This window comes from Semicossyphus pulcher, unplaced genomic scaffold (genome assembly GCF_022749685.1).
Source record: "Semicossyphus pulcher isolate SPU_LCO1_2020_fin unplaced genomic scaffold, fSemPul1.0.p SCAF_5, whole genome shotgun sequence".
Taxonomy (NCBI): domain Eukaryota; kingdom Metazoa; phylum Chordata; class Actinopteri; order Labriformes; family Labridae; genus Semicossyphus; species Semicossyphus pulcher.
Window position 1 is genome coordinate 18,106,962 of NW_027211726.1, and position 17,540 is coordinate 18,124,501.

The 17,540-nt window shown below is 42.7% G+C and overlaps 1 protein-coding gene across 1 annotated transcript; it reads left to right on the top strand.

Annotated features, from left to right (window-relative positions):
• The first annotated feature begins 15,306 nt into the window (after positions 1-15,306).
• Positions 15,307-17,229, top strand: sp8a (sp8 transcription factor a). The gene is made up of 2 exons (XM_069682066.1): positions 15,307-15,367; positions 15,997-17,229. The coding sequence occupies exons 1-2, from the start codon at positions 15,347-15,349 to the stop codon at positions 17,227-17,229; spliced, it is 1,254 nt and encodes a 417-aa protein (XP_069538167.1). The 5' UTR covers positions 15,307-15,346.
• The last annotated feature ends 311 nt before the right edge of the window (positions 17,230-17,540 follow it).

Genomic DNA, 17,540 nt, shown 5'->3' on the forward strand with positions numbered 1-17,540 from the left:
CAGACAAACTGTTTAGTGAATTAACAGGCTGCTTGTCTGTGTAGGAAATGTTACAAGACTCTGAGGCTGACAGCGTGTGTGTGTCTGGTAAAGTAAATGGCAATACTTCCTGTTTGTGTGTGTGTAAAGGGGTGTGTCAACAGGATACAAACTTGACAGATGTCATCAGTACCAAAAACATTTGTCAGAAAGATTTATTTCCTGGACTGATAGACCTTTAATGGTTGGAAATAAATGGTTCAGACTCTGGCTGAAAATAAAACTCTTGACGGCCTCAAAGGAGAAAAACTTTCACCCGTCTTGATCTCGTCGTTCACTTTAGTTCCAACAATTCTTCATCTATTTTTCATTCAGCAGATTAAAATCAGTGCAGTTTCCCTCTGACAAACGGCAAGGTCAGGCTGAAGCCATGTGAGCTTTAAGTGTGTCCTTGTGAACCGTGCAGAGTGTGTATTGTGCTCAGATCGATGTCCCGCTGTGAGATAAGTAATGAGTGAATCAGGGCTCTCTGCAGGGGGGACAGTTTAAATTGGAAATGACAATATTCACAAATGGTGTCTTTTTAACTAAAATGTTTTAATTTATCGCTGAATATAAATAACCTTACATAACTGAAGATGAGAATACTTTTTAAAGGGTTTTAAATGTTATAAAGTGTCATTAAACTTTTTCAGAAATTTAAAATTAAAGAAATGATGCACTTGTAAAAGGACAACAGTTTTTTTTTTCTTGGCTTTTCCCTTTATTACTGATAGGTCGGCTGAAGAGAGACAGGAAATGTTGGGAGGAGAGAGTTGGGAATGACATAGGGTTAGGGAGGACTGTAGCCACTGTATGAGGCGCCTGCTCCACCTGAGCTAAGCCAGCGCCCCCTACTATATTCTTCGAGTACATTTCACTAACAAGGACCACGCCACAACAATATGTGTTTAAATATTTAATGTAAGTTCAGGAATTATATATGCTGAGACATTTTTCTGTATGTTGACGGGAGGGGTGAAGATGACGGGAAGGTCTTCTGTAAGGCTGTTCTGGGAGCGCTGGGATACGCTGAAAACCGGGCAGAGGGTGACTCAGAGTGGGGGTTCTGTCTCAGGCGTGATCTACCCGAGCAGATTTCGGCCCAGACTGCACCTAGAGTTCGACGTGAGAGAAGCATACACCAGGGATGAGGAAGGAGGGTTAACGGACGAGAGGATGGGAAGGGAAGGCGGGTCGAAGAAGAGTCAGTGACTGGGTATAAGTAGGCGTGTCAGGTGATTGTAGGCGTGGTTTTAGGTTAATGCATTAACTTCATTAATCGAGACAACTTTAAGCAGCCAAGTTATCGTCTACACATGAGAACAACAGGGCTTTTTCATTTCAGCAGAGATCTGCTGTTTGGAGGAAATTAAAAAGATCGTACACTGTAAGTATAATTAACTACCAAGTTTCCAACTCTTATGTTTTGCTGTTAGATCAGCTCAGTCGAACCCGGAGCCGCCACATTGAGGACGACAGCCTTCTCACTTTGTTGCTCAGTTATTTCCCAACTGTACCATACCTACAATATCTACACCCTGAGAACAAAGGGACAAAGACACTGTAGATTGGGAAGAATCGCAATGTGCAGTTTGATATGCGATCTAAAGTGCAACCCTCATTACATACATGTCTGGCAGATTCATCAATAGTAAAACTAATAGTTACTTGTACCTCTTCCCTCCATACTTATATCTAATCACATTTATTGCAGTCGAGGTATGACTCCTAGACTCAGCACGTCAATGAATTTTCATTTATATAGTTTCAAATCACAGCAAAAGTTCATGACATCATGGGTCTAGACCGTACTCTTTCTTATATAATTCACAGAGCACCAACATTAATCCACCATGAGACAGAACTTTGCGACAGTGTCAAGGCAGTAACCTCAAGCAGAGCCAGACTCATCTGTGGACAGCCGTGTGCTGCGACCGGATGGGCTGAGTCATGAGTGATTGTGAAACACTGACCGACAGCAGGTAATGTCTTCACTTGTGTGCAGGCAAACACTCAGACTTCTTCAAATACTAACAAACTGTTTGCAGCCCTGTTTACAACTCTTTGTTCCAACAGCTTAATTACAAGACCTGCGACTCAGAAGGCGCCTTCAAAGACCGAGTCTGAATGACCAGAATGTGCAGAATGTGAAAGCTGGCGACAGCTGCAGGTATTTATTATGAGCATTCATGCGCGCCGCTGTGTGCATTATGCATTTTACACATCTGTGTAATCATACAGCAGGTCAGGTGGAGCCTTTGGTCCTCTCCTCGCACACACACATGCCCAGGTGACATTAAAGACGATACACATGCAGCCAGAGAGGGTAGAAGTCAACCTGCGGTCAGTCTCCAGAGGGTCAAAGGTCACACAAAGAGCTCCTGAGGACAGGAGATGAGATGCTCTAAAGATGTAACATCATTACGAGAGAGATGGGAGCAAAACCTTGAACTGAGAGTGAACTCTGAGATGAACTGTGACCTCATTAATCATGCATTTTAAATGTGGTCGGAAAATGAATGATGATTGGTTCTGCTGTTAGCAAACATAGCAAAATTCTTTAAATTGTTTAGCACAAAAACAAATTCCTCTTAGTCAGACTAATTCCAGGAATAACAAGATTCCTCATGATGTTCTTTATTGTTCAGGACACTGAATCCGTCCCTCTTTGTTTGTGAGGGTGCCTGTGCACACAAGCGACTGAGAAATGCACTGAAAAGGAAACGTGCCCGCCATTATCTCAGTTATTTCACCGTTATAATTTCGCAGGCCGAACGCAGCTGAACTCAAAGACGCAGAATTAAGCCGAACAGAAAGACTATTAAAGAGGACGGGACCCATGCTGTGCTCTCAGACAGTGAGCAAGCGTGTGTTTAAACAGTCTCTTTGAAGGAAAATGTGAAATGATTAAGTCCGCTTAGAAGTCTGAGTGACTCTCCAGCGTGTGTTTGTGTGTGTGCGTGAGCCTCTTTGAAGATGCAACTCTTGTACGAGTTCAGGAAGACCTTTACAGCAGTGCTAAGTGGAGGGTGCAGCACACCGTAAAGATCCAAGATAAGTGTGTTAATGTGTGTGTAGTTCAGTGCAGGACCTGACTTGACTTGCGGGCCCGGTAGAGCTGACGCCAACCGCTTGTTTCTGGCTGTCTGTGTATGTCCTGAATGACAGCCCAGAGGCAGCGCATGTGTGTGTGTGGTTAGGTGGGGAAAAGAAGCGTTTCATGTTTGACGGGAACCATCAATAAAACAGCAGCCGTGAAATCACCTCAAAACCACCTGAACCTGGTCCGAGAAAGTGTGTAAGAATGTGTGTGTGTGAAAAAGAGTGAGACTGAAAGAGACTAGAGGATGTGTATTAACCCCCAATCAGCCCAGCCCTGATTAGTGACCACGTAAAGCAGATTATTTGTCCGTTTGTGAGGACATACAAAGGTGATACATTCAATTCAAACTTGTGTTTCAAAGTGCACACATTTTCTGCTAAATCTGGGGGTGTTTTGCACGTCTTTGTGGAATAAATTAACAATTTGTTGCACGGTAATTAGCATGAAAAAGCAAGCAGCTTTTTTCCACTCAATTTAACATCAAGCCATCTCTCTGTGCTTTTCTTAACCCCTTCTCTTCTTCTGCTCCCTCACCCCCTGAATTTTATGGCAGGCATTGTGGCAAAGTGAAGCGCAATGAGTGGGAGGAGCACTAGTTAACCAGGAGCATAGCATGAATAGTGTGTGTGTGTGTGTTGTAAGTATCTATCTGCATACATATGTATGTGCATGGCTGTGTGTTATTGCTCAAGTTTGTGTTAAATAAAATGCTTTGGTCCTCTTAGAATAAGTCATGGTAACCCTATTCGCAAACAATATGTAAAAAAACAAATAAGTACACATAGCTAAGAAATAAGGGTTCTTGTCCACTGAATAATTATACTGGAAACATTTAAATACTCTCAAACGATACGATGCGATATCATACTATTCCACACCATTTGATTCGATACAATACGATTCGATACTATACCATTCCATACGTTCATTACCATTTTATAGGACACAATATGTTTCCATACAATCCTTTCATACAATCTAATGCCATACAATATGTTACAATACGATACGATATGATACAAGACGATTCCATACGATACGATTCCGTACGATACGATTCCGTACGATACGATTCCGTACGATACGATTCCACATGATATGCTTTCACACGATATGATTCCGTACGATATGATTCTGTACGATACGATTCCACATGATATGCTTTCACACGATACGATTCCGTACGATATGATTCCGTACGATTCCATAAGATATGCTTTCACACAATACGATTCCGTACGATACGATTCCATACAATATGATTCCGTACGATACGATTCCATAAGATATGCTTTCACACGATATGATTCCGTACGATTCCAAATGATGTGCTTTCACACGATACGATTCCGTACGATATGATTCCGTATGATACGATTCCATACAGTACGATTCCATATGATGTGCATTCACACGATACGATTCGGTATGATATGATTCTGTACGATACGATTCCATATGATATGCTTTCACACGATACGATTCCGTACGATATGATTCCGTACGATTCCATATGATATGCTTTCGTACAATACAATTCCATACGATAAGATTCCGTACGATTCCATATGATATGCTTTCACACGATACGATTCCGTACGATACGATTCCGTACGATTCCATATGATAAGCTTTCACACGATTCGATTCCGTACAATACGATTCCATACAGTACAATTCCATATGATATGCTTTCGTACGATATACTTTCGCAATACGATTCCATACATTACGATTCCGTATGTCACGATTCCGTACAATACGATTCCATACAATACGATTCCCTACGATATGCTTCCAAATGCTACGATTCCATATGCTACGATTCCATACGATACAATGCTAAATGATGCGATGCAATACGATAAAATAACACAGACTTTATTGATTCTACAAAGGAATTATAATGTCACATTAGCATAAGTCCTAGAACAAAAGAATATCCAACTTTGAGAAAACTATAATATTTTATAATCTATACATTACTATGTAAATACTATATAAATAAATACTAAGTAAATACTAATATACGAATAAAAGTTGTAGTATATGAGCTGTTAGTTGAAGCAAAAGCAATGAGTTGAAGTGTGGGGGATGATGTCAGTGAAGTGCCAGTTTAAGTGTCGATTGAGCATTGAAAGTAGTTTTAGTAGTTCCAGTAGTTTTAAACTGTGGATAAGGTGGAAGCCCTGGAGCTAATTGTGTCTGCAATTTAAGAAGCCTAAGTGTTAGTTTGCACGTTAGCATTGATAGCAGTTTATAACTGTAGTAGAACTGTTAGCCAAAGTTTTATATAAGAGCTACAGGGTCTACTTTCTGTGTCGACTTTTTTTTGGACAACTTTACAACCTCACACGTCATCTTGTCTGAACAATAGTGGAATTTCCCTTTGAAATTACAGTCAGACACACACTTCAATCCAAACTCTGTTAGCGAAGGCAGAAGAGACCAAACCAACAGGCCCTCTGGCGGGGACGGGAGAGTCCACTCAATCATTACAAACTTTAGACGGACAGATGGACTGTTGGCCAACGACACACACTAACACACACACACTCGAAGATGACCTATACCCCCCACGCTGAGGAAGCACTGATCAGATGCATCAAGTCCATCCATCACGACTGAAAGTGAAAAATGACGTCTGGAAGTGTATGATTATGCTCCTGGGCTGCTACACATCAATCAGCTGACACACACACATTCGACCACACATTAAACACAGAGAGGACGAAGAAGTTGAAAAATGAACACGAGTAAATTAATCTCCTTGTCTGAGAAGTGTGTGTCTGTGTGTGTGTTATATGTGTGTGTGTGTGTATTGAAAAGCAGAAAGAAGGATGAAGTGTGTTATTGGTGGAGAGAACAGAGATCACGGTCGGAGCAGGATTTAATCAAGGAAGGAGTGAGAACAAGTTTGTGTACGTGTGTGAGTGAGTGTAGTGCGTTTTGTCTGACTCTTCTTCTGCGTCTGATGCTGAAGAACATCACAAGCTTCAGTTAAAGGAAAAAAAATCTTACAGTAGCTTTAAAAGAGATTAGAAAAATGACAACATTTGTGACGTGTGGAATCACCAGGCTTTCTGTTCTTATGTCTCCATCCCCCGCTCCTCAGCTTCATCTCCTCTCCCTCTCGTCACCCGTCCTCCCTGGTGTGCGAAACACGCCGCTAGCAGAGTGTGTATAATTCAGAAATGGCGATGTGTGTGTGTGTGTGTTGGATGTGTCTGAATTTGTGTGTCAAAGCCAGCTGTGGCAAATAGACCATAATAACAGACTTTTACTGCCACATCCGCTCCTATTTATCGTGTTAAACCCTACAATTGTTACTGAAGGCCACATAAAAAAGTGCTCCTGGCTCTTATTTTCCATATAGGCTAGTATATGAGGACTTATAGGACAAAGAGAAAAAAGCCTGTCAGTGTTTCTAAGGTTTTGATAATTTGGTTCATATTGTTCTCAGTTTTCTGACTTACATCCCTGGATAGCTGCGTCCTCAAATATTAATTTCAAAGTAAAAGCTTGCCATTTTAGAAAATATGCTTATTTGCCGTCTTGCCAGGAGTTAGCTTAGCTTAGCACAAAGATTGAAAGCAGTGAGGAAGAGCTAGCCTCGCTATAGCCCCTTTTACACGGCCACTTCAAGGTGGGATTATCACGTCTCGTCGCGGAGCCGGATCGGTGGGGTGAATGGCTTGTAAAGGGAGGAGCCAGCAGGGCGAAACAGCGCAGTGTGTGTGTATGTGAAGCATGCGCTGTTTGTTTACTACTCGTGCACATTTTGCTTCCACAACAAGGCGGCTTTACACTGGCATTGCTTGGTCCAATGTAAAATGGCAAAGGCGGCACAACATCGGAGCTCCGTTACAGCGCTGTGGTGGAATTGCAATGTATAAAGTAAGTAAAACTTTATTTATAGAGCACCTTTTAAAGGCTATGAGATCAATTTTTCTATTATTCAAATGTGTTTTTGAATCACGTAGGTAAAGTTTGTTTCGTTTTTGGAGTGACCGCGTAGCCCCTCCCCCACGTGTGCGATCCCACGTGGGGATGCTGCCGCACTGCACTGTCACTACAAAGTTGTAGAAAACATGGCCGCTCTAGGATCGGTTATTCGGCCTTATATGTATGAGACAGAATCTCCAGGAGGTATTGGAATGGTAAGTTGAAACCATGACAACGACTTGACTACAAGCTAGTGCAAGAAGGCAGCCTGAGGTGAATGACAGTGAATGATGATTCAGCAACAGCAAGGTTCTACATAGAAACCTGCAGCTGTTCTGAACGGCCCATTTCAGAGGCGACCTTTATAAAAATGTCCTTTTGGAAAAACACGGAATTATGCAGTTTTCACTTTTTCACTGTGAACATTAAACACCCAAACATGTGAAACCCATGAAAATATGAGAACATCCATTCAAAAGATATGGCCCCTTTAAAACACCAGGTTACAAAGTGCTTCACAAACACAGAAATTAAAAAAACATACGGACAAAAACAAAAGGCAAATATCAAACTTAAAAACAGAAAACAAAGACTTGTCTATACAAAACCATCCAAAGATTCAGCAGATCTGATGGATTGTGGGAGATGATTCCAACGTGGGATTGATAGAGGGCCGAGATTAGATGACGACACTCACCCTTGGCCCTTTGCCGCGTATCATCCACTGTTCTCTCTTTAAATAAAAGCCAAAAAATAATCAAAAACAAAACAAGAATGATACAACTTGACTAAAATGTCAAAGAAGTAAAACAATTAAAATTACACAGAAATAATGAAATATTTCTCGCGTTGAAAGGAAGAAAAGTACATTTATATTTTCTAAATAAAGCACTTTAGTTTGCAGGAATATAGTAATTATAACTGGAAGTAAATGACCAAAAAAGTATTTAAGCCCTTGTATCGCCTTTAAATGTGTTTTTCTTTTAATGCAGGTCTGTCGCCAAGAAGATGTTGCCTGTAAAGACAAGAGCAGATCAAGACGCAAACGAGGACAAGCAGGTGAGTAGGAGGAGGAGTGTGATCAGACAAAATGGGATGTTCTGCAAACTAACTGGACACAGGACACAAATATTCTTCTTAGTGGGTCAAATACAGAACTTAATCTTGAAGTTTGTAATTTATGTTCTCTTGCTACAATATACAGATAACACACGGTCTAAGAGGCAACAACGGTGAGCCAACAGAGTGGATAAAAGCTATTGATCTGCAATCAACGCACACACATCGGAGATAAAGCCACCTCACAAACGTCAACAACGTTTAAAAGAAATCAATGAAGGCTCCTCCTTCAGACGCATCTCATTAATACGCCGTCGTGCTGGACGGCCGCTCCACATAAATCAGCTGCTTTATTGTCTGACTTTAACAGAGACACAGGGAAAGTTGACGGAGGAGCAGAGAAACTCAGAACGCAAGCATCTTCTGCAAAGAAGCTTGTTAAAAAAGAACCGCTCTGCAGCACGAGCCTGTGCGTGTGTGTGTGTGTGCGCGTGTGTGTGTGTGCGTGTGTGTGTGTGTGCGTGTGTGTGTGTGTGTGTGTGTGTGTGTGTGTGAGGCAGAATTAGAGCCTTTCATCCACTCCAGTTACTAATCACAGTCTCATTCTCTCTCACCCGGCATAATTCTCCCCCTTGCCTTTATAAATCTGTCTTCTCTCCCCTCCTCTTCCTCTCTTTCTGAGGGCAGAGACAGCAGATGTGTTGGCAGCTTAAATGACCTCTGTGATGTACGACTTCAGAAACCCCAGGCATCCATCAACCCTATCCCTAAGTGTGTGTGTGTGTGTGTGTGTGTGTGTGTGTGTGTGTGTGGAACAAAGAGAGAGATGCTGCTCATAAAGTGCAATTTTAATTCACCTTCAGCCCAAACTTGTATCAGACACACACTCAGCAGAGGCCTCCCTCCCCCTCCTCACCCATGAATCCATCCTTTAATTTCATGAATGAGTGTGTGCTGCTGTATGCAGATGTGTCGTATACATGAATGTGAATGAAGAGCTCCAGCAGCCTGATTACATTGGCCAGGATTCCCCCAGTCTGGTGCAGATAGACTGATGAGAGACGACCTTTCTGACCCCTCTGCATGTATGTGTGTGTCTAAGGTAAAGAGACACACACACACACACATATGAGGTACATTTCTGGAGATTCTGGGATATTGTTGTCCTGCTTTGTTCTACTTCTCATGTCTTGATACACCTACTGTAAGGAGTTTTCACTGGCTATAAAGTAGTCTCAATTTAATACCGCTGCCTCTGTATGACCTACAAAAGCGTTTATATTCTTGTAATTAATTATTCTTGCCTGTCACTGGTGTCACCTCGTTGAATTCGAAGGAAGAGCTTTGCAGCAGGCAGGCCAAAAGAGCCTATCTTCAGCAGTTTAGCGCTAAGTGTTACGTTAGCAAGTTAAAAACAAAAAGGAGATTTTTCTTCACATGTGAAAACATGAGTCAGCATTTGTTGGATAAGGATCCCGATTTCCTCTATTACGTCCTTCTCAGGTATGTTGTATTTCTATTTTAACAATGAAATGTTGTTGAATTGGGAGGCCGCTGTCAGTGCTAACATACATGTGTTGCTAACATGGGTACAGCTCAAGGAGGTCTCAATTGACTTCTATAAAACGCTTTTATTACGTGACATTAACCTTGACCTTGCTTCTGACATATATCTGTCTGTTTTCTTATCATTATAAGGACATAACATGACTAGCGAAAGTTTATAACTGTAGCTTCATCAACATAAATTGTAGAGCAACCTAATCTGCTAGCAGGAGGCTAAAAGGCTCTAAAGTGTATGAACAGTAGGCTACTAAAACAAACATCAGTTGTCAGGTTTCCTAGTTGTCATTTAAAAGTTATTAATGTTATTAGGGATGCACCGATACCGATACCAGTATCGGGCGGTATCGGCGCTTAAGTACTCATACTCGTACTCTGTGACGAGTACTGCACCCGAATACCACTTTACGGCTTGCCTCCAGGTAGTTAAGCAGGTAGGCGGAGAAGGAGCAATGTCACCTTTCAGAAAAAGGCTTAGTCCTCACAGACAGCACTACCATATACACTCACGGCCAAACTGAAGCTAACAGAGTGTTACATAAACATTAAGGCAAACTAACTTACATATTCACGATAAAAAGAGGCGATCACTGATGTCTCGTAGTAGCTGCAGTAAACAAGTCCAGGCATGTCTCCCTCACTGCGCTGTTTCGAGGGGGATGCGCTGTGTAGTGCTGCGTTCAGGTGCGCTCAGAAATGGGCCATGTTTGTTCAGTAAAACAAAGTTGAACAATGTCAGCAACAATTGCATCATTGTGTCGATTTACTTTGTTACAGTCAGAAAGTGAGCATCTGATGAAAATGAAACATGCTTTTAAAGTCATTATGAGAACTTCAGTGATATTATTAGGTACTCATATCGGTACTCAGTATTGGCAAGTACCCAAATGTAAGTACTTGTACTTGGTCTGAAAAAAAGTGTGCATCCCTAAATGTTATGTAGCAACAAATACATCCATCCTCCATTGCTATGCAGCCTTCATACAGTTGCATCTTCCTATCATTCACTTCAGGACAATCATGCTAGCCAGGGGTCGCTGGTTTGGCTCTGTTGGCAGTGCAGATGTCCCATATACAGAGGACACAGTCCTTGACGCAGCTACCGCATAGATAAAAGTGAAGTAACCCCAAAAAAGAAATGTTTAACAAAAAAAAACATGCTAGCCAAATTAAGTTATTTAAAGAACCAGTCATATTTTCGTCAACAGACGCAGCCAAAATCGACACCAAATGAGGTCTTTAAGAACAGATTTAAAGCTCCTGTGAGGAACTTTCGGTTTGTGACGATTTTGGCGCCCCCTGTGGACAAAGCCGTACCTCTTATCTCTTTAATGATTTTGTCCCGTACATGCTTAAGTGGTGGTTTTGAACACAAACTCTCATCTTGCTTTCTTTAACAGTCATATGTATCACTCAATTTAAATGTTTGCCCTGGAAAATGTAAACAAAGGCAGCGTGCAGTTCATCGCTTCGTCTGACACCTGCCCCCCCCAAAGACTTCAAAATGAGTTTTGCATGAAGCACAAGTGTAAGAGTAAAATCCTGCTGCTGTATTATTGCATTAGTAGTTATGATGGAATGATACAGTATATACAAGTGCAACTGTTTCAGATGAAGTTCTTTTGCTTTGTGGACCTTTACTCTGAAATCTTTGGGTACAGTTTCCTGATTATACATGGAAACTTTTACTTATGTAAGAGTCTTATATATGTCAATGCAGGACTTTACAGTGTGGATAGATAGATAGTACTTCTACCTCCAGTGTGTTTAAGATGTTTGTCTTTGAAACATTGAAATGTCCACATGCTAATAAAGCTTACTGATGTGATTTGAGAGGGAGAGAAAATGAGTTTGCACAACATGCATGCAGACAAAGAAAGTCCGTTTACGTGTGTCATGCATGAAAAAAAGAGCGATTTCACTACTTGTGAAAGTTTTCCTCGCAGTAACCTGAACACGTCTCCCTGCTCGGCTGCCACAGTCGTCCATCAGCGGCGCGCTGACAGACTGCGGACGTGCCCTCTCCTACACTAATTACAGGAAGCCGAGGAGGAGCTGCTCCAGGCACATCCTGGCACACGGCTCACCTGCACCACTTTTTCCTCCCTCAATTTGTTTAAGGGGCTGAGCTTAAAGGGCATCAAAGACTAATCAGGTCAGTCTGTCAAAGGTACTCCTCTGCGGTAAGAGACATAGAGGCAAATAAAGAGACTCTTGAACATCTTTCCAACCTGCGGTGGATTAAGAATCTAGTCGTAGTTACTTTTCACTCTGAGGTTGTCACAATTCAGAATCTACAACCTGTTTCTTCTTTTATTTTACACAAGTTGACTGTCTCACCCCCCGCTTGTGATGAATATTTGTGTGTCATGTTTAGCAGCTTGCCTTTTGACTCTCTCATACTCCTGCTAATTGTCTCAGCAGGGCAGCTGACCAAGATGGCCGCCCTGCCCTCTGGATCTCTGGGACTATAACTCCGACAACAAAAGAGGATTGGAGGAAAACACCAAGGAGAAATAAAATACCTCGCCCACCCCTCTCCCAGAGAAGTGCCAGATCTTTATTTCACTCCTTTCTCTCTGCTTTTTCTGTCTCAGTGCCCACAAAGTGAGGGGAGAGCACACGGCAAGCTTTTTTTGTTGACGTTCGATGGCGCGTGATAATGTGGTCATTATCATCGCTAAAGGAACAGGTTGGGGCTCAGACAGGGTTTCATTGGGGGCCTTTAGAGCACACACACACACACACACACACAAACACACGCACTTTCAGTGTGGGAAAAGAATGCATCTAAAAGAGGGACAGCTGTTTGGGTGGCTCGTGAGGATGAGCAAGATGGCCTACTGTAAACTCCACCTGTGCACACGGCCGGGCCTCAGGCTTTGTCGGGGGGGGGCAGCAGCGTGGGACCCTGTGATTTTGTCCAGTCCACAAGGAGGTGTGTATTTGTGAGCAGGGCCTCCAAAATGTACAAACAAAAAATAGTAGGTATAATTTGGTCATAAGGTATTTTAAAAACATTTTCAAACTGAAATGAACCGACAGGATAAAACACAGTGGACACTTGGCCGAGCTCTTTAAATAGTAAAGATGATTGAAAGGTATTCAAAGTTTTCTTGTTGGCAAACTGTGTTACAGTTAAACGTGACACCTTTAGGCATATTATTTTACAAAACAAAACACTGCCATGGATCTATAATATACATAAATACTACAAAATGCAGATACTGCTCTGCGTCTGTGAAAAATAATATGGCAATGTTCTTGTAGGTCATAAAATTAACTTAAAGCTCCTGTGAGGAGTTTTTGGCTTGTTATGAAACAGACTGAAATTAATACTGATTACTCTACATGAGCTACAAAAGCAAACCAGACCATCAGCGGCAAGATTGATTATTCCTATATAGTTATTTTTATTGCCTGAAACTGCTGGCGGGGGGTAGGTGTCAGACGAAGAGATTAACTAATCTGTTTTGCTTCATGTCCTCCTGTCCCTCTACCTTTTAAGGACATAGCCTACATTTATATAACAGCCCCTTCTCTTAATTAATTTACAATCATATTATCATATTATATACATTCTATTAAGGTCACAAGCTGAGGTAGCATCTTGAGCTTTGCTAAGCTAGCTAGTTGTAGCTGGAGATGTCTTACTTCTACATCAAACCTCTACATTATTCAGGTTAAAGAAATATTAAACTAAATAATCAAGATGTATGTTCATGAAAAATTATATTTTGCATTGAATTGTCAAACAGGGAAAAAATAAGTCTATTTACAGTTCGCGTTAGCCCAAGGCTAGCATCTTACCAAAACAAATTTTATGTTGCTCCCTTGCTTCGGCGGTGTTGGCCAGCTGTGTGTGGCATAAAGTGCAGAGAGTGTGAAGGCCTACAGATGAGGATCATGAAATAATCATCTGAGGAGATCTGTGGGGCGCTGGTTTAGCTCAGTTGGCAGAGTAGGCACCCCATATACAGCGGCCCCGGGTTCAACTGTCGGCCCTATGTGCAATGTCATGCCCCACTCTCTTCTCCCAATATTTCCTGTCTCTCTTCAGCTGTCCTTTAAATAAAGGAAAAATGCCCAAAAATAAAAAATAGAGATTTGTCTGATAGGCAGGGGGAATCTGTCACAAAATATAGACCTACACTTACGTACGTGGATTTTGAGCCTCTAAAAGTGATATAGAATAAAACATGACCCACTCTCTGACCTGAATATTGAAACAGAAAAAACATTTTAAAGACCAATATGTTAAATATAAGCTTTCCAATAGAGTGAACTGTTTGTCTTTGCATGGCTTCACCAACATTAATCTTGCCCACTATCAATCACAGAGTGTAAATGGTGGGTTTGTGTGTGTGTGCGTGGTGTGGGAGGGGAGCTGTGTTGAGTGGATGAGGAATGTGATTAACTTTTCCATATATGTGCGTTCATTCAGGCTGGTCATGGAATAAGAGAGATGAAGAAAGGGCAGGGATGCAGTTAATACCAAACAAATGAAGAAAATGGATTAAACCCTGCTGTTTTATTAAATTTGAAATTCAAATGAAATGCCCCAGATTTGGTTTTTGCTCATATATTTAGATGATTCTCGTATTTTTGTGTGTCATCATATTGTCCAACCATCTTTGATTTAGTTATTTACCTGTTTACATTCAAGTGACAAAGGTTTTTCCTCATAGTTTTTCAATGATCTATAAATTGGAGAAAACAAAAAACAAAAAAAGCCAACATTTGTTTGGAGTTGAAAGAGATGAAATTGTGGGGGCAGTGGTGGTGTCCTCCCCTCCATCCCCCAGGGCTGACTGGATACGCCCCAGGGACAGGAAGGGACGGACCGGGCCGCCTCTCATTCATCAGCCTCTCCCTCTTCACGGCTTCAAAACATCACACTTTACAGCTGAAACAAAGCCTCACTGTCTGACACATCAGACCAGGGTGCTGTAAACATTCAAGACCTTAATGTCTTTAATTTTAGGCTCTTAAAGCGCACCCTCTTCCTGGAAAGTACTGTTGCTTTAAGGGGTTTTATATGTTATCTTTTATTGGTAAAATTATACAAATTTCCACAATAATGTACTTGTAATTGACCTGAATCTTTGACTAGGTCATATGGTGTTTGAGATCTATGAATAGGCAAAAAAAAAAAAAAGATAATACTGCTAGCATAAGGAATTAAATCGTTGATAATTGCTAATATGCCCGCCACCTTGTTTATTAGCTAAAAATAACACATGCACGAGCTCATAGCCACACCTGTCTGATTGAGAGAGAAGCTATTTGCTAATGTTTTGGGTTGTGATACAAATTTGGCCTGCTGGAGTGTATGACCAGACTTTTCCGCTTTAAGTGAACTGTTGAATTTGTTGTATTTTTTATATTTTGTCTCCTACTTGTTGCACTTTGGGCCGCGCCACTTGTGAGACCTCTCTTTTAAAATTTACGACCTCCTCGAGCTCAAATGTTAGATGACAGGCCGAGCTGGTCTCTGATTGGTCCCCGGGCTCTCAGCGGCACCTCAAAGCCACGAAGAAGATACAACTACTCAAACAGTCAGAGGAGACACACAGACTCATCACATCCTGATACCGCGAGTACACACACAGACACGAAGACGGATAAACACAGGAAGATTACACAATACGGACCATGGCTGCGACACTGCTAGGGGTAAGTTTATACACCATGAATTGACTGAAAAAATTGCTTTAATATAGTCATATTATCTGTAGCCTACAGGACTAGTCTCATACACTGAGTGTGATATTCACGGCACAGATTTAACGTCGTACTTTTAAGTATTTGAACTCCTGTGTCGCAGTAATAACACTTAATATTCCTCTGATGAGGTAATAATAAACAAACAGTATGTAGGCTATATCAGAGCCTTTCAATTCTGTAATGGCTAACTCACAGAGTGAAGCAGACACGTCGAGCCATTAGAAGTACTGTATGAAGCTAAGTCATAGTTGAGCACGATAGAAATGCTGTTTACGTCAAGGGGTTATAGTTTAATGTAGACATCCATTTAATTTGTGATTTACAATTTGAAAAGTTCACATGCGGTTGTTTCTGGGCAATTAGCTAAAAAAAAACACTCAAACAAACAAACAAACAAAAAAACATTTGTTAAAGGTCTGATTGATCCAAGCCAGGTTGTTGGCATAACCTCCTAACTTCAGAATTTTGTATGTGTACGCAGGTCGCTTGACTAACACACTAGACTGTCTTGTGTTTTGTGCACCATGTGTAGCCACTGCTCTGTAGTAACAGGCCCTAAATGTTTGTTTTCCCCTCAGGAGGAGCCTCGGCTGGGCAGCACCCCTCTCGCCATGCTGGCTGCAACCTGCAGCAGGATCGGTGACCACAGCCCCTCGTGCTCCCCTGCTTTCTCCGATGGAGCCCCGGGACTCGTGAAGGGCTTTCACCCGTGGAAAAGGAGCGCACCGGGGACCCCCAACCTGGGAGCCTGTCTCAGCACGCTCGGAGTTCCTCCTGGAGCCTCCAGGAGTAACGGGACCGGACTGCCGGACACCTCCAGCGCTTTCTCAGTCACTTCTGCCAACTCTCCTTTTGGGAATGACTTTTCGATGTACCAAACCGCTATGCCTTCAGACAACAGTGCTCATGATCCCGCGCACGCGCAGCGGTCTATGTTTCTGACCAAATTTCCCTCCACAGTGGAAGGCATAGCTGGGATATATCCGAGGATGCACGCGCATCCCTATGAGTCATGGTTCAAGCCCATGGGGGACGTCAGTAACGGGTCTTCTGCTTGGTGGGACATGGGAACCAGCTGGGTGGACACTCAGAGCCCGGCCGGGTTACCCTCTCCTCTGAGCGGTTACAGCTCTGACTACAGCTCCGCCTTCAGCCCCGGAGCCTCTCAGCACCTGCTCCCCGCCACACAGCACCTGTTTGACGGCTTCAGGCCACCTGTCCCGGCCCACTACACAGAGCCAGCGACGACGGGGGCACCTGCGCTGACAGGTAGTCCAGTCGTTTCTCTGCCCGCATCTTCCCGCTCCTCGTCACGGCGCTACTCCGGCAGAGCCACGTGCGACTGTCCGAACTGCCAGGAGGCGGAGAGCCTCGGTCAGGGTGGCACGAGCCCGCGGCGGAGGGGCTTACACAGCTGCCACATCCCGGGTTGCGGTAAAGTTTACGGCAAGACCTCTCACCTGAAGGCTCACCTGCGCTGGCACACCGGGGAGCGACCGTTTGTCTGCAACTGGCTGTTCTGCGGGAAACGCTTCACGCGCTCCGACGAGCTCCAGCGGCATTTGCGCACGCACACCGGGGAGAAGCGGTTCGAGTGCTCCGTGTGCCACAAACGCTTCATGCGCTCGGACCACCTCAGCAAGCACGCGAGGACGCACACCGCGGAGGGCTCGGAGGAGGGCGGGGAACCGGGACTTGGGAAAGGCAGCAGCGACACGGACAATAGCCTCTCCGGTAGCCCGAGCCAGTCCCCCGGGCTGCACGGGCGCGAGACTGTCCAAAGCACTGAGAAGCCGAGTGCTGTGGAATAGTTTGTCAAAGCAGCACGTGGGCATTTGTGTTTTCTCGGACACTTAAAATATGAAATGGCACTTTATGATGAACTCCAGCTGTGGATGAACATGTGTCCTTACCTCATCTGTTATTTGTAGCCTTCTTAACAAATAAATTTCTATACAGTTTATTAGAGTTGTGTTATTTGAACTTGACTTATTTAATTCTAAAACACCAATTTTACTAATAAGTAATTAAAGTACATTTTGGAAACAAATAAGTTAAATAATTTTCTTGTTTAAATCTTTGCATCATTGAAAAAAAATCCGTATAATGGATATTTTATGTC